Source organism: Phacochoerus africanus, chromosome 16 (genome assembly GCF_016906955.1).
Source record: "Phacochoerus africanus isolate WHEZ1 chromosome 16, ROS_Pafr_v1, whole genome shotgun sequence".
NCBI lineage: Eukaryota > Metazoa > Chordata > Mammalia > Artiodactyla > Suidae > Phacochoerus > Phacochoerus africanus.
This window is the reverse complement of record NC_062559.1, coordinates 41,322,771-41,344,428: the sequence shown is the minus strand read 5'-3', so window position 1 is coordinate 41,344,428 and position 21,658 is coordinate 41,322,771. Positions and strand designations below refer to the sequence as shown.

Sequence of the window (21,658 nt, the reverse complement as noted above, 5' to 3'; positions counted from 1 at the left end):
AAAACTGCTTCTGTTGGCTACTTTAGATCTGGTTTGAGCCACTAATTTGACAGTTTTTGAACAAATGACAGACTGATCTTTCTACAATGTGATTTTGCTTAAATAGTAAATAGACTTACAGGGAACTGATGTGAACTCCTATCATCATCCCCATTTTATGGCTACAGAACCTAGAACACAGACAATGCCTCACACTATGCACAGGTGGTCTGACTCGGAGCCTAAGCTCTCAACGACTATGTTTTGCAACTTCCCTAAGAAGCTTAAGTTTTAGATTCCAGGCTTCCCGTTATTGCTGCCTTTTAAAAAAAATTTTTTTTAAATTATTTTTGTCTTTTTAGAGCCATACCCACAGCATATGGAGGTTCCCAGGCTAAGAGGGTCAAATCGGAGTTGTAGCCCACTGGCCTACACCACAGCCACAGCAACGCCAGATCCAAGCCACGTCTGCAACCTACCCACAGCTCACAGCCACACGGGATCCTTAGCCCGTGGTGTGAGGCCAGGGATCGAACCTGCGTCCTCATGGATACTAGTCAGATTCGTTTCCACTGAGCCATGACGGGAACTCCCTATGGCTGCCATTTTTAAATGCCTTTGGCCTCCAGATTTCTAAAGAAAATAGTACCTAATTCAAGACCATTCTGGTTTGCAATATATTCTACAGAAGTTAAAGTGGAATTGGACAAATTTAAGCTAAGTTAGGAGTCAATAAACTCTCCAAAGCACACAGTCATCACACTTTACTACCACCCATGGCCAAAAGAGATGGATTCCTTGGAGATCCCATAGAACAGTCCAAACGCTTGCTTTTCCTTGTTTAAAATTTCTGGATGCCAGAAATTACCTTGAGCCTTAGAGTCAAACTAATTCCCTGCAGAAAAGTGGTCTTTCTTTCCTAAATGAGCCTTCACACCCCTAATGCACAATACTTTAAGCTTTCCGGGTTGCCCTGAACTGGAGCTTTACCCACAGCTGCAGCAAGCCTGGGATGTCTTCCAGAAGTCAGCAGGAGCGGTCAGATGTGCCGGATGCTAGCCAGCAGCCCGTGGCAGCCTGCCTTCTCCTTGATCAGGGTTGCGGAGGCTGAGAGGGAAGGTGCCTTGATGGACACCAAAGCTTAGGGGTTCCCATGACTCCTGATAAGGAACCAAACTTCTAGAACTCCACTTAGCCACTGTCCTTTAGCTTCATCCTGGAATTATCTTGGGTGGCCACAATGAAGGGTGCCGGGAAAGTGACACATGTTTCTTTGATGATGTTCCTTGAACAGAATCCATTAGGTAATTTCCCATGGGTTGAATATGGATTAACGGCGATGTGAGCTGTTATTCAATAAATGGGGAAACAAAGGAGCCTTTCTGCAGTTATAAATCATTTTAATTAGGCTGCGGTGGCACGGTCCTGAACCATTAGCCTTTCTTACTATTGCTCAAAATTGATTTCTTTTCCCACCTCTTATTTAATACCTCATTTTTAGGGGAGATGGGGGGGCTACTGCTTATGTTGGGAAAGAAACACAGTTGTGAATCAGCCTAGCCTAGCTGAAGACTCAGGCTCCTGTTTGTTTCTTTCAGGCTCTCCCTAATCATCTTCAGAATAAATTACTGCCACCTTTGCCCTGTCTGGGTATTTTTTTATACCCCTCTTGTAGAATGTATAACCTCCTTTGTAAATGGCATGTTCTATTCACTGGTTTATCTCCTTGACCGGATCAGGGGTTAGCAAACTCTGGCCCATGGACCAAACCTGGTCCACAAACTGAGAATGGTTTTTATAGTATTAAGTGGTTGAAAAAAGAGAAGCATATTTAATGACAAGGAAGTTCGAATTTTCATAAATAAAGTTTTATTGCCACACAGCCATGCTTGTTTGTTCACATGTTATCCGTGGCTGCTCTTGCCTGAAAAAGGAGTGTTAAGTAGTTGCAACAGAAACCTATATGGCCACAATGACTAAAATATTTACTATCTGGTCCTTTACAGAGAAAGTGTGCCAACCACTGGAATAGACAGATTATAAGCTTCTTGCAGGCAGTAGCTGAGTCTCAACAGTCCTCTGGATTCCTCCTCTCCCCCTTGGTACCCAACCTTGCAAACAGGGATGGGCTGGTTATGGAACACAGAATTCGGACTTACATATTCCTGAATTTGACCTGAAATCTCTACTTAATGGTTGCTTGAGCTTAAGCAAGTATGTAATCTCTGAGCCTCAGTTTCCTCATCTGCAAAATGGAAATGACTATACCTGCCTCATGCAGTTGTTAGGATTTTTTTTTTTTTTGGTCCTTTCTAGAGCCACACCTGCAGCATATGGAGGTTCCCAGGCTTAGGGGTGTTATTGGAGCTATAGCCTCTGGCCTACCCCAGAGCCACAGCAACACAGGATCCGAGGCGTGTCTGTGACCTACACCACAGCTCACGGCAATGCCAGATCCTTAACCCACCGAGCGAGGCCAGGGATCAAACCTGCAACCTCATGGTACCTATTCGGATTCATTAACCACCAAGCCATGCTGGGAACTCTGGATTTTTAAATGACTTGATGTATGTAAGATCCCACATACAACCTCTGGCACATATTCAGCCTTCAATAAACATCATAATGACTGTTTTTTATTCAGGGAAAGATATTTTAAACTCATTTCTTAAAAGAAATAAAAAAAAGTAGGAAAGAGACACATCTTGCTGTTTTCACAACCCTTGACATATTCCTCCCCTGGGAAGGAGAGACTCACCAGAGGAAGAGGTGAGTAGGCACAGCTTAGCCCCGCCACCCACAGCTTAGCGCCGGCACCCACTTCTCCAGCCCCCTTTGATGTGTATGTTCTAGGAGACACACACCTTTTCTGCTACTCCAGAGGTAGCCTGGGAGGGGGCGAGGCCTGAACCCGCCTGCTCTGTTGGTGTGTGGCTGGCTCAGCTCAGGGCAGGGCAGGTGTGTGAAGAAGCCCCTGGGCTCAGCAGACCTAGTCTGTGATTTCCAGTTCAGTCCCAGTTGCGGTGGCGCTAATATTTTGATCACTTTCTGCTTTTGGTATCTTTCTCTCAGTTGGTTCTCCCCTCGGGAAGAACATAGAGGAGGGTTTTGCACTGTCCTCTGAAACTCCAACAGGTGTTTATAAATTCTTATTAAATTGAACATATTTTCTGGACTATGATGCACTTGAATCCAAAGCAAACTAGTTATGAGCTGGCTCCAGAACCTGGCTATTGGGGGGCTGGACAAATTGGATGATGGCTTTCCTTGCCTCTTGGGTGCTCGTGGGGCTTAACCTAGAGGAAATCATGCAAAGACCTTGGAACAAATACGAGCTAAAAGATAGGAGCTATTATCATTATTGCGTGTATTAAAACACTGTTTTCTGATTCTACATGTGCTATATGTTAATTGCAAAAAAAAAAATGATAATCAGAGAGTGTGGCGCTCAGCACTTTCTACGTATTTCTCATTTACTTGGGCGTGTAGCATAACAGTGAAGACCGTGGCTCCGAGGAGCTCATCTGGACCTACAAGGCAGTTAGGAGAGTGAATAAGTGAAGAGAGAATTTAAAACGGCATCTGATGTGTAATGTACAGGGGCTAGCTGTTTTCTTGTCGTCGTTATTGTTTGTTATCATTACTATCAGATGCTCACAAGTGGCTCATGCTATGAGCAAGTATTATTATGCACATTTTTCAGAGATAGTGGAAGGTCAAGTGACCTGACGAGGCCAGTAAGAAGTGAGAAGCACAGCTATGACTTGACTCCAGGTCTCTTTGACTGCCAAATTACCTTGCCACAACCTGGCACTTGAAAGGTTTGGTGTCTCTGAATTTCCTTGTTCTCCCCTAAACAGGGTAACTAATTCCATGCCCCTGTGCCTTGGCTCATCTTATTTTCTCTGGCTGAGAGGTCCCTGTATCCCCCCAAATTATAGCAACTAAAACCCAGCTCAGGGAGTTCCCTGGTGGTCTCATGGTTAAAACTTGGATTTTCACTGTTGTGGCCCAGGTTCAATTCCTGTTCTTTACTACTGCATGTCGTAGCAAAGAAAAGAAAAGAGAAGAAAAAAAAACCCAGCTCAGGCATCACCTCTTCTTGAAGATTTCTTTGATATTTACTGTATCCTGCAATCCCCAGACCTAACAAAACCAGTCTCTTTTCTGCACATGTCTGTTGGGGATTTCTGAGCCACTACTGTTACTGGTTCAGGATAAATCCTGAGGCCATTAAATATAAGAAGTCATCAAACATACATACACGATGGTGACCAGCTCATCCCAGCTTGCCTGGAACTTTTCTGGTTTTAATATTGAAAGCCCTGAATCCCAGGAAACCCTTCAGTCCCAGGCAAACTGGGATGACTGGTCACCCTAAGGTACACACTTGTTTACCTACAGACGTATGGACCGATCCTAGAGAAGCAGACCCTAGGCACACATGAGCTCTAGCGCTGCTAGGGGGACGTTACGTACAGGAGACTGCTTTTCCATTCATCCATCCTGGCGCTAAGCACTCAGGAATGTGCTGGGATGGCTAATGGTCATTTCCCTAGTGGGTAGGCAGACACTGGCCAGAGTCTCCAGAACAGCTGGGAAAGGCCCCAAAGGTATAAATATCCCCAGAGAGAACAGGGCAGGCAAGCTTCTGGCTGCTTTAGATGGGATTCTAATGGCATTCACAGCCCAGGGAAGTGTGATGGGCGGCAGCCGGATGGTCAAGGCAGCCCTACTTGGCGAGCTGTCCTCACAGGGGCAGTTCTTTGCCAGTTTCCATTCATCACGTCATTAACACCCGAAAACAGCCTTTAGGCAGCTCGATTCTACTCACCATTCTGTTGCTTTTCTCCTGCCGACTTCTCAGCTTTGGGATTTTTCCCACGAGGGTTGTCGCTTTTGTTTGTTCGGGTTCCATTGACGGGGTGAGTCTTCGCTTCCCCAGAAGCCTTTTTCTCAGCTTTGCCAGCTGCACCATCTTCCGCCTGGCTCTTGGCTTCCATTTCCTTCTGCTTCTCCTCTGCGGCCAGGCGGGCCTTTTCTTCTGCTTCTTTCTTGGCCTTCTCCTCTGCAGCCAGGGCAAGGAAAGGAGCCAAAAAGAAAGAGGTCATGCCATTAAGAGGACTGTCTCCTTGAACAAAAACAAGAATTGGTATGGGGAACTGATACACTAAAAATAACCTAATGTGTTTACTGAGTGTTTGGGGCATAATTGTGGTTCATTCAAGCCAGATCGGATATAGATTCAGGAAACCAATAAAATCGATTCACGGCAATGACATTTCTGAAAACAGTGGGTTGGAAAAAGGGGCAGGGAGAAAGTAAGAATACAGATAATAATACTTAATAAACCACTGCAAGAACTGGTGTTGCTAATATTATCATCAATAAGTTCTCTTGAGTGTGTTCTCTATGCCAGGTATTCTACTATGTGCTTTTCAAGGGTGACTTCCTCTCAGTCTCAACCTCGTATAGTAGCTTTTATTGGAACCCTATTTTACACATGTGGAATTGAGGTTCGGAGACATTACAAAACTCTCCCACAGCCTCAGTAAAAACTGAAGTTTCATCTACGTTTGCTTAGGATCTGGAGTTTAAGCATTAAAAAATTGATCACAAAATCAAAATAGAGGGAAAATAACCTCCACTAGAATAACCCAGTTTCGGGCTACTGTCTATGCATTTAAAAGTATGGAGGGTAATTAAGCCTCACAAAAAAAATATGGTCTTCAAACTGACCAAAAGATGAGAGATGGCCTTTAGTTTGGCCAGGAACCCTGGTCTGGGTCTTTCCCTTGAATGAGAGGATGTCAGCCTTATCACCAGTTTGGTTGACTGTGAAAGGGTCTGTCTCTGTGTTTAATTAAAACCATAGCATAGGAGTTCCCATCGTGGCTCAGCAGAAATGACTAGCGTCCATGAGGATGCAGGTTCGATCCCTGGCCTCGCTCAGTGGGTTAAGGATTGGGTGTTGCCATGAGCTGTGGTGTAGGTCGCAGATGTGCCTTGGATCTGGTGTTGCTGTGGCTGTGGTGTAGGCTGGCAACTAGAGCTCCAATTCAACCCCTAGCCTGGGAACCTCCCTATGCAGCAGCTGCAACCCTAAAAAGACAAAAAAAAAAAAAATAGTGTAACTGCCTATGTCCATGAAGGGAGGGAGAACCCAAAAAAACTAATACAATCATTCAACTAATATTTATTGAACAGCTACAATGTAAAGGACCATTTCAGGCACTGGGCAGCATACAGCAGCAAGCAAGAAGACTTATAGAGTAAAAAAGACCACCATTAAGCAAACAAATCACTAAGATAATTTCAAATGGTGAAAAGGGCTATTCAAAAAAAAAATGTAGGGAAGAATAACATGACTGAGCATGGTCCGCATGAGGGAAGGAGGGAGCCGTAGGGAAGGAGGTGAAGAAGGTGACATCTGACCAGTCCTGAATGATGAATTGCTGACCACGCAATAATCAAGAGAAAGAGCACTCTAGGCAGAAATTTTAAAATGTTAGACTGGAATGGGCTTGGTATGTTCAAGGGACAGTGAGTTGGCCAGTACAGCTAAAGCAAGTTTAGTGAGGGGTTAGTGACAGATGACATGGTCAAAGGACCAAGGACACGCAGGGGTGGGAACATGCAGAGCCGTGGAGGCCATGAAGTGGAGCCGGGCGGTGGGAAGTACCACACATGGAAGGCACCTAACAGAGACCAGTCCTCCCCTGGGGTCTGGAGGCTCACTTGTTTAGCAGCTAATTCACTCAAAAGGCCTTCCACCCTCCCCTATGAAAAGCAGTATTGCCTTCTTCCTCTAGCTGTGTTACAAATATCCCACACCTCATTACCAGGGGTGCTCTTTATGTCCCTTAGTGAGCTTTGGCCCTGAAAGCAGGTGGCCTTCATAGATGACAAGTGTGTTTTTAATCAAATGGGCATCAGAGCAGTTATGCACGTGATCATGGTTCCCTGTGTTTCAGCTGCGAAGTCGCACAAAGCCCAGACCTGGTTCCAGGTTCCTGTGTTCACAGGGCTTTATGGCATTACATTTTGTGAATGTCTGTGATCTCTGGGTTCATTTAACTCTTCCTGCCCTTCCACATGCCTGGCTCAGATGTCCTCCTTAATATGTTGGGAAGTTTTCATTCATCCTTTCATTGATTCATCCATGCACCCAACCAAACCAATGGCCTGGCCTCACCCCAGAGAAGTTAAATCAGACTCTGGAGGGAGAAGGGCAAGAGTAGGATATTTTTAATGCTCTCCAGATGATTCTAACATGCAATCTGGATTGACAAGCACTGATTAAATTTTAAATATTTGCCATTCAATATTTCATGACATTCTACTTCCCAACAGGATGTATTTATAATTTACGATAAAAAGGTAAGGAAATATCTCGACAAAAATCACATAATTATGTGCATATATAGTACAGTATGTCTTCCGACTTCTACTAAGGGGTACAACTAAAGAGGAAAAGAATGCCCTTGCAGAAGAAGACAGTGAGATGGCATTCTCAGGAGGCTGCAGGCCCACAGAATCCTCCCCAGAACGTTCGTCCAGACTTCCTCTCATCCTTCTATGAGTGCACTGAGGACAAAGGTCTAATGTCATCTCTATCACTGAATTTCCAGTGCTTGATCCAGCACCTGGCATCTAGCAGATGCTCGGGGGGTCTTTGTACACTAAATGAAATGTATACGATGGGTGTGAGTCACCTTATCTACCAATGAACCTGACCTGGACCTATTCCATCATCAGCAACCCAGACCGGAATACAAGACAGGAAGTACACACACGCTAAAGTCCTATCCTGAAAGAATCAGCCGTTTGACAAATGTTAGTTTCCTTAACCACTAAAGCAGGTGCGTAAAAGAATGACTGTACTTACTACACAGCGATGGAAAGTGGGCCAAGGAGTGGGGGAGAGAATTCATTCACACTCAGGTATCAGGTAAACCAATGTATATACTCCCCTCACAGGATTCCCACTGAATCTATGGCAAACATTCAACCTTCAAAATATCCCCAAGTTAAAAGCAATTTGGATGAAAGCTGAAGGTGTTAAATTCTGGTTTGCGACAGGAGCACAAAATATTATCTGAGCAAGAAAAATTCATTTGACAACTGAGTCAGACCAATTTTCTAGGGAAAAATCTGGCAAAAAAAAAAAAAAAATCCTGGGAGGTGTTTGGGCTCAGTGACAACTGACAGCAGGCAATTAATGTTTAAATCAACGACTGGTAGCTCTTAGGACTTCATATTCAGATCCAATATGATTCCTTTCCCTGCAGCAATTGTGTTCCAGTGAATGGTTCTGAAATGCCCTTCAACCTGTCTTCTCCACTCCGGTTTCTTTCTCACCTCTCTGAAATATCTCAAATTAGTGTGATCAGCCCCCAGCACCAGTGCTCCTACTCTCGATAAATACATAAAAACAAGCAAACACATAAATTCGAAAAATACATTGATAGGAAGTACATCTGTTCCACTGTAATCCAATCCCCTTGTATTTTCAGGGTGAAATTATTAATATACATAAAATCTTTCCTACTTTAACACAAAGCAGGAGGTAGGACAATTAATCTGTACATGATAACAGGTTCCAAAAATGACATATATGCAAAGAATTAACTTTTCAGGTTTCAGATTTAGCATCTGTGACACTCCTAGGCTCTAGACTAGCAGAAAGCAAACATTTTAGTTTAATCCTTTTTCCTTCTGCTTTCCATTTCAGACTGTCTGTGGCAATGTGATCATTATAAAAACAGCCAAAATGGCCTAAAGCAAGGAGTTAAAGAGTTAAGGCGGAGCAGAGACCCTCATGGCCCATAAATTGCATTCCTCCTGAGAGCTGGTTCTATCCTACGCTGAATGTCTGTGCAGTCTTAGAGAAATGCATTGATTTCTTCATTTAATTTGCCTTTCTGAATAAACGAGGCTATAGGCTCTTGGTTTAAAATGGTATTGGGATAATTATTCCTTAGTATGATTTTCTGAAATGACTATTTCATCTACAAAAAGAGAGAGAAAGAAAAGGAGAGAAATTAACAAAACAACCAAAACGCTATATGAATTTTGTATAGTTGACTTTCGATTATATACAAGAACACAGAAAGGTACTTCTAGATAGTTAAGGACTCAGCAGATGTTCCCATCAGACCTTTCTACAAATTTTAGCCAAAGTGCTTCAGCTGACATAAAAATCCAATCAATGTTAAAAACTCAGAATGAGGAAAATGCATTAATGATGTGCAGTAAAATTAGTAGATTATAGAGTTCCCTGGTGGCCTAGCCATTAAAGGTCTGGCATTAACACTGCTATGGCTTGGGTTCAATCCCATGCTGCAGGCATGACCGAAAAATACCAAAACAAAATCCCCAAAATTCATAGTGTTAAATAAAAACCATTGTCAATATAAAACTTGATGTATACGTCAGAAACAATATTAAAGGATAAGTTAACTGCAAAGTAACAATTTACTTATAGTCTACCTAAGTTGAAAATCTCATACTATTTCAATAAAAACTGAGTGACAATAGAAAAAATTTTTAAAAATTCAATAAACTTCACAGCATTTGAAAAGGAGTATCATAATATACTATTTCATATTTATATATATATATGTAGGAAAGGAATTCAATAAAAAAGATAAAGCTAATCTCTAGTAAAATAAAAACAGGATGTATTTTATTTTATTTTTTTGTCTTTTTTTTTTGTCTTTTTAGCTATTTCTTGGGCCACTCCTGCGGCATATGGAGGTTCCCAGGCTAGGGGTCGAATCGGAGCTGTAGCCATTGGCCTACACCAGAGCCACAGCAACTAGGGATCCGAGCCGCATCTGCAACCTACACCACAGCTCACGGCAACGCCGGATTGTTAACCCACTGAGCAAGGGCAGGGACCGAACCCCCAACCTCATGGTTCCTAGTCGGATTCATTAACCACTGCGTCACGACAGAAACTCCAAGGATGTATTTTAAAAGACCATAAACAAAGTTAAGAAGCATAAGACAAACTGACTAACTGGACAAAAGTAAGGCAGAAACTGCAATAAAATGTAGCCGATTTAAATCATACTTCCTAAGAATATTCAATATAAAAATAAAATCTTCAAAATAGATACAGAGACAGAAAATACCATATTACATATGATCCCTATTTAAGGGCAAATTTTTACCTATATAAATACACACAGCAAATGAAGTTAAAAAGAATTACATCAGAATTTCAACAATAGTTATACTTGGCTGGAAAATGTATAAGGGTTTTTATTTTCTTCTTTATATATTTTGTTTATATTTCAGCATTGCAATGTAAACACCTGTTATTCTTACACCAGGAAAAAAAATGTTTAAAATTATTAAACACCAAATGGAAACTTAACAATACTGATTAGACTGGCAATGTTATACCTACACATCTTTGTTTGGGAATAATAATTTTCAGCTCTGAGAGCGGTAAAAAACATGGATTTAACTTTTCAAACAACTATGCATTCTGGCCTAGCTAGCTTTGTAAATCAAGTCGGTTAATAAAACCAAGATTTTTAGATCCAATTCCACTTCTGATCAATTTAATAACAACATATATCCAAGTACCCCACACAGGGCAGCCTTGGATGAAATCAGGGTTTTTCTGGCAAAAAAGAATAACGAGCAAAATAGCCTGGGATGGTCTAGTACAAACCAATCACTGACAGGAAAATGATGTGGACTTAACACCAGTTAACCAGCCAACAACAGCATTACGGGGAGGCTGACAGTGTTATAAGACGTTAACTATAGGTTGGCATTTTGACCTCCACCTTCTTAACGTTGCATTCAAACAAACCTCTAACTTTCTTTTCCAATGTTTGAAAAAAAAATAACACCTACCACTTATCAGGCACTAACCATGTGCAGGCTCTCTTCTCAGTGTCTTACACATATAATTTCTGTTCTTTGCATCAACTCCGTGATGTCTATTATCATAGCGAATTTTCAGAGGGAATTTTCCCAAAGAATCTACCTGAATTTGCCAAAGCACACAGGGTGAGTAGGGATTCAGTTCTCCTTTTCCCCAAGGAACTTCTGCTTGGATAGCTAATCTATCCTCCTCCAAAAGAGACAAAACCCAAGGGCTGGGCCCTTTGTTTACACCCTCTCCCCTTGCTCCCCGTCTCCAAATACATCACCTCCTTCGGGGTACAACCTCAGGCAGCCCTTCAATTTTAGCTGAAAGATGTCTTCCCAAGCACCCCTACAAGCTTAGGAAGAGGTTAGCTTAAGCCTATCTCTAAAAACAAAAAACAAAAAATAAAAAGGAGTTGCCATTATGGCATAGCAGTAACAAACCAGACTAGTCCATGAGGACAAGGGTTCGATCCCTGGCCTCGCACAGTGGGTTAAGGATCTGGCGTCGCCATGAGCTGTGGTGTAGGTCGCAGATATGGCTCGGATCCAGCGTTGCTGTGGCTCTGGCGTAGGCCAGTGGCTACAGCTCCAATGTGATCCCTAGCTTGGGAACATCCATATGCCATGGGTGCTGCCCGAAAAAGCCAAAAAAAAGAAAAAAAAAAGCTCTCTCTCTCTCAGCATAGCTCGCATATTTAAAAACTACTAGAGCTTATTTATCTGTCTTTTTTAAAGGGCCAGTTTTCCTCTGAAAAATAAATGGTCTAATGCTTCCCCAGAAGGGGGGAAGCGGAAGGTAATTTGAGTAAGCCCGATAATTGCAAACGAATTATTTTGAAGTACCTCTTTACATTGCGTGCTGTCAGGAATCGGACTTTCAAGTGTAATGAGTGTAACTGATCATAAGAAAGTGCCTCTTTGAAAAGATGCATAGCTGCCATTGCTGTTTGCCTCGCCAGCCAACTGGGAGGACTGGATGTTTAAAGCATCTGCATAGACTGAGAGAGGCTACACCTAGAATATGGGAGAGACACGACTCCCTCCATAGTTCAGGATGCAACATCTGCCCCCGATGACAAGGGCCCATGTATGTCTTAAAAGAGCCCATAAATATAAACCCTTTGCCCCATTTGAAATGAGCAGCCACGTGGATACAACACAGTGGTGGCCTCTGAATAACTCCAAAAGTGAGGTCTCGTCTCCCACACTAGAAGCTGCCACCCCATGTATGAGGACCAAGACTGCCAGAATGTTCTGTGCCTGGCCACACCCACCCTTCTTCTCACTTCTGCAGACACTGGGTCGATAAAAGTGTGGGATGCTGTGGCAGGGGATAAAACGTTTCTTGTCTACAAGGAGCATCTGGGGCTCAGGGCTGATGGGTGCTGGTGACCTTCCATTCCTCCTTTGAAAGAAATCCTGTGTTAACGCCTCTCCACCCCCAACCCAAGACACTGTGAGCTTTGAGGACAAGGATGTCTATTATTCCCCTGTGAGTAACACTGAGTACAGGGCCTGGCATACAGGAGGCAATCAAGAGATACTGGCAAAAACTGACTACTGTCGGAAGCTCCTCCCACAAGACCCACGGAGATGAGCCTCATCACTGAGCTGTAGGGCCACCCACATCTGTGTCCCTCTCTGGAATCTGGCATCACAGCTTCCTAACACTTACCCAAGGTATGTGTTCCTACCTAGACTACAGAGTGAGAATGCGCTATGTACGACTCTTATGCATGTGCTCAATAAACACAAATACACATGTAAGCAAACGGATGCCAGCTTTCGAAGAACAAACCAGGAGTTCCCGTTGTGGCTCAGTGGTTAACGAATCCGACTAGAAACCACGAGGTTGTGGGTTCGACCCCTGGCCTCACTCAGCGGGTTAAGGATCCGGCGTTGCCATGAGCTGTGGTGTAGGTCACAGACGCAGCTCGGATCCCGAGTTGCTGTGGCTCTGGCGTACGAAGGCCGGCGGCTATAGCTCTGAGTTGACCCCTAGCCTGGGAACCTCCATATGCCGAGGGAGTGGCCCTAAAAAAGGAAAAAAGACAAAAACAAAACAAAACAAAACAAAAGAACCACAAAGAACAAACCAATGTCAGTTTTTTGTTGTTGTTGCTGTTGTTTATGGTACCAAGAGTGATGACTTTTCTGTCTTTGAGTTTCTGTTTACCTGCAAGGGACCTTCATTTCAGAAGGTCGGCCTGAGTAAGGATGGAACGGAAACTGGGAACACAAAAGGAAGGTAAAAATGCACGTAAGGAAATTAAAGCTTCTTCTATCCCAAGACATTGATGGAGGTGGTCACTGGCCAGGCTTCACTAACATAAAAGCAGGAAGAAAGGCCTTAGAGCTGTGCCACCTGACATGAAACGAGAATGACAAGAGGGCCGAGGAGAAATCAAGAAATACAGCCCCCCTCCTCTACAGAGCCTTCATTTTGAGAGGAGTTTGGTCACAGAGCACCAAGGTCATGCAGCTGGAAGGCTTGGCGGTCGGCCTCCCTCTATCCTGCGTGGAGTGTCAGATGCGATGAAGAGAAAAAGACAGTCGATCCTGACATGCAGCAATGCGAGTCCACATCCCGAGTTTGGGCTTCATTTGCAACATCTATCCACCAAAGTGGCAAGGCCTTGCTTTGCGCGTGGGTCTGCACGGTGTGGACAGCTTACCTTTGGGCACCTTGGCCCTCCACCTCTCCCGATTGATGTGCACCACCTCGGTCCATGTGGCTTTAAAACTCTTGTAATCAACAGGGATGACGGAATTGTTGATTGGGGCACTTCCCTCTGAGCCAGAGCTCTTGACGGTTGATCGCTTGGCGTCAGACGAACTGATGTTGTTTAAACTGGAGGACAAAAAAAACAAAAAACAAAAAAAACCACACCAAACGAGAGGGTTAGTGTTTGGAAAATGTGTGCTAATGTACATAGCTAAGAGAGGAGTGGTTAATACTCATCAAGTTACTGTTGTGAAATTCCTGGGGCCTGAGGTTTATAATTCCTGGTTTCCATATACAACAACTAGGACATTCTCCATCTTTGGCAGAAAAAAAAAAAAAATCAAGATTTTAGCCTTCTGAGGATTAATATACCCCACAATCCCTGTATTTCAGATCTTATTTTTCCATCTGACTAGATTCCCCACATGTGAATTCTCTGTCTTTAACGCTTCGAAATGAATTCATTTGAACGTGACATTTCTCTGGAGCCACAGTTCCACCTGTCTCCATACTGATCACTTTTCCAAGCCACCTGGCCACTTGGTCCTCTTATTCTCCAGCCCCCTCCCCGCTCCATGGCTCCCATACTCAAGAACCTCTGATTCAGGATCCCCAAGGCCAGAGCATGGTGATTCCTTATGTTCCTGGGGGAAGGTGGAGAGGCACAGGCAGCTTAGAGATTCTGGAAGAGCAGTCATGCATAGACCTTTTTATAAAAAATACACTATTAATTTAAGCTTTAAGTATGGGCAACTTTAAGACATATGGAAGTACATATTATTATATAGAAAGTGCCATCCTGCTGGAAAATGCTGAAGAATCACACTCTTCCGGGGGGCTAGAGCGGTGACTGACAAATGCAAACCCACTAAATGACAACCAAGGCTGACTGCACAGGCAGCGCAGGGCTTTGGCCGGGGCCTGCAGAGCGAGGGCTGCGGGAATTGGGCAGGGGGTGTGTGCCTGGCAGTCTTGACTGTGTCCGTCCACCTTCCGCATCCCTGGGATCCCACTGTCCTAAGAGTCTTCCTGCCTTTCTTTCTCCTCTTTACTCCTCCTCTTGCTCCCTTCTTCTCTTTTTCTTCTCCGTTCCCTTTCTCTGCCTTCTGACAAAGTCCAAGTTTTGCATGGAAAGGAGCAGTACTAGTGGGAATACAAACTACTAATAAAGACTGCACACTAGCTTCACTGTAGTTGCTCTGCCTCTGTGCTGGACCCTGTTATAAGGACTTAATGTAATTAAATCATTCATTTAACCTGTAACCTACAAATATTATAATCCATACTTCCTGGAGGCCCCGTCGTGGTGCAGTGGTCAACGAATCTGACTAGGAACCATGAGATTGCAGGTCCGATCCCTGGCCTCGCTCAGAGGGTTAAGGATCTGGCGTTGCCGTGAGCTGTGGTGTAGGTTGCAGACACAGCTCGGATCCCGAGTTGCTGTGGCTGTGGTGTAGGCCGCTGGCTACAGCTCCGATTCGACCCCTAGCCTGGGAACCTCCATATGCCGAGGGAGCATCCCTAAAAAAAGACAGCGACCATAAAAAAACCCATACTTCCTTAGATGGGGAAAGTGAGGTAACTGCTGGGATGATGGCATAGCTAACACGTAAGAGAGTCAGGGTGTTTAACCCGGCAAAGGATTCCAAAGGCTGTACTGTTCAACTGCTAATCAACATGCAGGATAATGATGTTGTGGCAGAAGGCAATTTAACATTCGTTTTTTTCTCCTTCTACTTCATTTTCTTCCGCAACCTAGAAATGAAAGTCAGCTTCACTTCTTGTGATAACTCTGATCAGTAGTACTTTTTTTTTTTTTTTTTTGGTGTATGCAGAGCAAGGACTCTGAGGGTACAGCAGGTAACATCAGTGACTGGTGCTGTTCTGAGAAAAGGTACCGAAAGAGCGGTGGGGCGCACTGGGAACCTGCTGGTCATGACCTGCACCTTGGTCCCCCCTTACAGCCTAGCCTGGGAAGTACAGAGAGCCCGACATCACCCCTCTGGGAAGAAGGAGGAGGCAGACAGAGCTCTTAGGAGGACGTGGGAGGGTGAACATCATTATGAAGCACCACCCCCATCCCTTCCAAAAGGATTCTATCCACACAGACGAGCCACCCTGATCCCCAGCCTTTAAGCATCAGCACTGACCTTGAACGCCTCTGTCCTGTCCCACCAGTTTGAGACGTTTCATCAATGAGTGGACTCACGATCTTTTCTGTCATGTCCGTGAGCACAGTGAAGGTGGGTTCCACGATGAAATCTATGAAACCTGAAGAGAAACAGCAAAGCTTCAGAGGAACTACATATGAACGTGGGCCTTCTGTGTTGTCCCATGCAAACTGATGAGCTGTATCTTTCTTCTACACAAGAGCGCCAGATCAGATTAGGACGGAATCAGTTGGTCGAGATCATTTAACATCTCTCTCATTTTGCTCTCAGGAGTCAGTTCCATTTCTCCTCCATAACTTTCCTATGACTTTTTCAAGTAGATAGTTCAATAAAGTGCTTAAAAAAATGCAAATTCAAGATCCACTACGTAAAAAATGCTGTCATAGGCATTACATAAAAGACTGAGATGTGTCACACAGCCTGCCTGCTCTTGCAAGGTTTGTGGGAGAAATTACATGAGCACCAAAGCGGAGAGGGCCAAAGGAGAAGCCCAAATAAAGGTCTCTGGGAAGGCGCAGGACGGAGGGTATTTTCCCTCCAAACAGCATTACGGAGGTTGTGATATGGGAGCTGACCCTAAGGCTATTCATTCTAGGTGGAGGGTGGTGAAATCAGCACAATGACAAGGATGGAAAAAAGTGTGGGATGCGTCTGGGGAATAACTGGGGCTTAGGGATTCTTTTGGAATCAGAAAGGGAATGCCTGGGAAGGCAGGTCATTATCAGCTCACGGAGGGAGGTTCCTAAGTGTCCGACTAAAGGTTTAGGATTTAGTCCTAAGCACTAGAACTCTCTTGCAATGCTTGGGCAGCATTGTTTTAAGATTTTTTAAATGTTATTTGGGAAAATTGATCTGGCAAGATGGATGGGAAGGGAGAGAGCAACAGGGGCTGAGGCTGGGAAAATCATTTCAGAAGCTGTTGCAACAGCTCAAAGGCAAGGTAAGGAAGGCTATGCCCTTTTAAGGCGGGAATGTGATGGAGGCGCAGAAAATGTACAGCAGGAGGTGGTCCTGCCTCTGGGTGGGATGTGTCAGAGAGCTCCAACAGGAAAGCAGAGAGAACAGGGACAATGGGGGAAAGTGTAGCTGGGGAGAAAGACGGTGGGATCCGTCTTAGAGCTGCTGTGCCTTCCCAGATGGGAAGGCACAGGGTTGGAAACTGGGAGAGGGGTCAGATCTGGAACTGTGTCTTGAGACATCCCTTGCTGGGGAAATAGTTGACAATAGACTAGAGGGAATGTCTCACAGCTCAAACATACCCAAGTTGTCTGTGACACATCAGGAGAAAATACATGATCTGGAACTAATGGTGGTAATGCATTACACAGACACATGAAAATTGCAAGTAAACAAAACACCAATCAAAGGGAATATGGTATTTGGAAATATATGCATGCCTATTTGGTTTTTACAATGACCGAGGTGGAAATGATACTGGCATTTAATGCCCAGCAGTGAAGGATGTTAAAAATCCTGTAACGTCACTGGCAAAACAAGAAGCCTCCCAAACAAATACCAATAGCATCTTGATAAGGAAACATTGAACTCCAGATTTCAATTGTAGTTAATTGCACTATAATTTTAAGCTGAACCTGAAGTGTTTGATGACAGTATTTTCACCTTATTTTCCCACAAGTTAAATTCACTCAACACGTCCAGACCAAACTCACTCATCAACTTTCCCTCAACCCTTGTAAATGAGACCATGGTCCAACCACTTACTCAAGTTGCTGGCTTTACCTCTGCATTGCATTCAGTCCAATCCTTAATGTTCTATACGCTACCTCTCTCCTGGAAAGCCCCTGTACTATAGTTCGAATACTCAGCATCTCCTCCCTACAATGTTGCAGGAGGCACCACCTTGTCTTCAGTCTTACTCCAAACCTTCCAATTAATCTTCCATGCTACTACTATAGAAATCTTTCTAAAGCAGATTGACATAATTTTTCTGTAAAGGACCAGATGATAAATCTTTTAGGTTTTGTAGCCACATCATATCCTTAATTCCTCTGTATTGCAGAGGCAGCCATAGACAATACACAAAGGAATGAGCTTAGCTGTGTTGTAAATAAAACTTTATTCACAAGACCAAGCGACGGGTCACATTTGACCCATAGGCTAGAGTTTGCTGGCTCTTAGTCTAAAACATCAATTCATATACAGTTCACCTTATTTTAAATTCTTTAGATATGCCTTCACTTCCTACTGGAAAGGATGAGCACATGTTATTCTTAATACAATATACATGTCTCCAAACATGTCCCTCACTGCATTCTTCTCCCTACCCACTGCTCCAGCCAAATGAAACTGTTTTTAATTAATTCCCTGACCATATTCTACTGTTCTGAATTTCTCTGTTTAGCATATGCAGACATTGTCTGCAATGTCCTTCCACCTACCCCATCCAACTCTAACACGTATCACCATTTGCCTAGACACTGCCTACCTGTCTCCTAGGCCTCAGCTCAAATATTACCTCTAAACAAGTCTTTCCTGGTCTAATGGTTCACACACTCTGTTCTGTCCCCTGTTTGTACCATGTACAATCTCTGTCACAGCACTGTAACACTCTAATAGGTCTTGTTTTCGTAATAGCTTGCCTACCACCCCATACTGGTTCAATGTCGTTGGGAGCAGATACCAAGTATAATTTGCCTTTTTAAAAAACAGCATCTGTTATAGTGCTTAGCAGTGCTCTACGCCTAATAGGAACTCAATACATTATGCAAAATAAGCACATAAAATGCAAGTAGAAAGAAAATGAATAAATCTTTGTTAAACCGATTTTTTGAATGATTTCACACTTTTCCAAGGTGGAGATCACTGATGACATTTAATTTATGTAGGGCACTGGTACCCTCTCTCACACGTGAGGAATTTTGTAGTGCATATACATTATGATTATTAGAAAAAGTTATCTTTACAAATAGGTTGCTAATGTTTTTTTAAAGGGAAGAAGGGAGGAAGGAGGGAAACATTTTAACAGAGCCAATCCCAGAAGTAGGGTCATCCAGGAAATGCCGCTGTCCTGGAAACAGGGCCAGAGGAAGCAGCATTGAGGACACTTCCGGTACTGCACACAGAATGGAGAGGCTGCAATAGAATGGGCTTCCTGCCACTAATTCTTGTCGTTGCCTTAGTGTTGAGGTCCCATTTTCCTCTGGCAGGGAATGATGGAGACAGCAGGTGCCACTGTCTAATCTCCCCAAGAACCAGCTACACTCCAGTGAGAAGGATGGGAGAGCTCTTCCATCAACCCAACCAGCGAAAGCCATGAGCAGAGCCCAGCAGACGAGAGCCAGGTTCCCAGCCAAAGAATCACTGCGAGCATTTGAGCTTACTTCCAGACACTCCTCTCTGGTTTCTCCTTCCAACCAAAGGGTTGGCAAGCACGTACCTACTTGCGACTGGGCAACCATGGTCGACTTTCGGTCACACAGAGGAGAGAAAGGCAGCCCCAGCTCTGCTTCTCTATCACCCTAGAAAAAAGAGAGGTCACTGTAAATTAAGAACAGTAGGCTGAGCCACCAGATTTTATTTCACCACTCCAGCTGCCACAAAGACCACTGGTCTTTATTTTAATTATTACAATTATATTATGCAACAAGTCCTTACTGGACGCTGCTCCTCTGCATAAAAGACACCAAGAGGCTGAAGCCCTCTGGGGCCCAATCATTCCATCCAACTGCAAAGGCGCATGCTGTTGTACAGAAAGCCTCATCAGGCAGCAATAGGTCCCCTGAGGAAAATAAGAAAAGCAATGCATCACACGGCCTAGACCAGCAGTGTAGTCAGAATTCCTGTGTGTTTCTCAAGTTGTTCCATGTGGCCTGCGGCCTTTCTTGAGCAGCCACCCCCTCCCAGCTGTGGGCAGTGTCCAAGACACACATCCTCACTGGACTGATTTGGAATCGTTCTCCAAGTGCGATCTAAAGCCACACACATTGGAGTAAGTGCTTTGTGGGTTTTCATGGCAGGGCTCAGTCCATAAATGGAAAGTGAACCAAAACAAAAGCAGAGTAAATAATTGCTATTTGTTATGAAGCTAGACAATAATAAAACATGATTCTCTGGCCAATACATTCTCAATTCCACCAAAAAGCAACACTAAAATAAGCAACTGCTATGGAAAGTCTAAATAATGATGGAGATGATTTTTAAAAACTGTTCTGGGGAGTTCCTGTCGTGGCTCAGTGGTTAAGGAATCTGACTAGGAACCACGAGGTTTCGGGTTCGAGCCCTGGCCTTGCTCAGTGGGTTAAGAATACGGTGTTGCCGTGAGCTGTGGTACAGGTTGCAGACACAGCTTGGATCCCGTGTTGCCATGGCTGTGGTGTAGGCCGGCTGGCTAAGGCTCCGATTAGACCCCTAGCCTGGGAACCTCCATACGCCATGGGAGCGGCCCTAGAAATGGCAAAAAAAGACAAAAAATAAATAAATAAATAAAATAAAAACCATTCTGAATCAGAGCTCAATACGTCAGTCACACATCCAGAGGAACGTGTGTCACCCTTCTTAGAGCCACAAAGTTGTGTGATTCTTTTTACTAGAAAAGTACCTGCTCAGGTTAATGGCTATAGACTTGGGTTTGAATCTGGCCTTGCTCCCACCACCTATGCAATCACAGGAAGTTTGTTGTCCTGCTCTACATTTCAACTGCATCATCTGCGAAATGTGGGATAATAATCCCTACCTTTTCGAGTTAACAATGAGGATTAAGTGAGAAAATGTATTTAATAGATAAAAATAACAATTACTGTTTCCCAATAGATATTTCTAATATTTAAGTGAAGATCTGAGAAACATTCGTTGCATCAAACACACTCTGATTCTAATAAATGTCACCAATGAACTAACAGTAAACAAAGGATAATCAAAACCTGATTTGACAACCAGGCCTACTTCAAAAACTGAATGCTTTTTCTTTCTAAGGCATGTTACCAAAGAGAAAGGATGTTAGGTTACACGCCCATTTAAGATCTACTGGATGGAGTTCCCATCATGGCTCAGTGGTTAACAAACCCAACTAGCATTCCTGAGGACTTGGGTTTGATCCCTAGTCTCGGTCAATGGGTTAAGGATCCAGCATTGCCATGAGCTGTGGTGTAGGTTGCAGATGTCGAATCCCACATTGCTGTGGCTGTGGTGTAGGCTGGTAGCTTCAGCTCCCATTCGACCCCTAGCCTGGGAACCTCCATATGCTGTGGGTGCGGCCCTAAAAAGACAAAAAAAAAAAAAAGAAAAGATCTATTGGAAAAGGAATGGGCTTCTGAGGAAGCTGAAAAGTGGGGGGTCACAATGGGCACTGGGGACCTCCAAGGGGCTCAGGGACAGACCTGCAGTGGCTTAGTTCCCTCTGTACTCCTTTCTCCATGAAATCCCATGGGACACACTGGCTCCTCTGCTTCCGAGTATGCCTTGCTGAGGGCTGCTCGCTCGCTCTCTCTGAAGAGCCATGATAAAAATAACTCAGTCCCAAGCTACTTCTACCTGGGCAGTATGAAGACGAGGAAGAGTATTTGTAACATAAATTGTAGTTGTGTAATGGTATAATGGACTAGCTCAGCGAACACAAAGAAAACCCTCTCCTACTCCCTGTAAAGTACGGATGCAAGCTGTTTGCGGGTGCATTTTAATGGGGGTGGTTTAGAAAAAGAGATCATGACGACTAACCATTTGACTATTAAGACACATGCGTTAATCTGGATTTTATTACTGAACAAGTGCATGATATTAAGCAACGTCTTGTCCCACGGACGTGCCCATGCCCACGTTGACACATCACTTACACCTTTTGGATTTAATTAGTTACTACTGCTAATGACTAAAAGCCCATTTTATGTTATATTTTTTTCTTTTTGCAGCCACACCTGCAGCATATGGAAGTTCC

The 21,658-nt window shown here is 43.9% G+C and overlaps 1 protein-coding gene across 5 annotated transcripts in view; it reads right to left on the bottom strand.

Annotated features, from left to right (window-relative positions):
• PDE1C (phosphodiesterase 1C) overlaps window positions 1–21,658 on the bottom strand; it is a 496,227-nt gene that overhangs the window by 55,921 nt on the left and 418,648 nt on the right. For all 5 annotated transcript variants that reach the window (XM_047763086.1, XM_047763091.1, XM_047763087.1 and 2 more), the window contains 4 exons: window positions 19,166–19,247; window positions 15,748–15,868; window positions 13,548–13,723; window positions 4,814–5,047 (listed from right to left, as the gene is read on the bottom strand). In XM_047763086.1, the coding sequence (XP_047619042.1) occupies window positions 4,814–5,047; window positions 13,548–13,723; window positions 15,748–15,868; window positions 19,166–19,247 (613 nt within the window). The remainder of the gene's footprint in view (window positions 1–4,813; window positions 5,048–13,547; window positions 13,724–15,747; window positions 15,869–19,165; window positions 19,248–21,658) is intronic.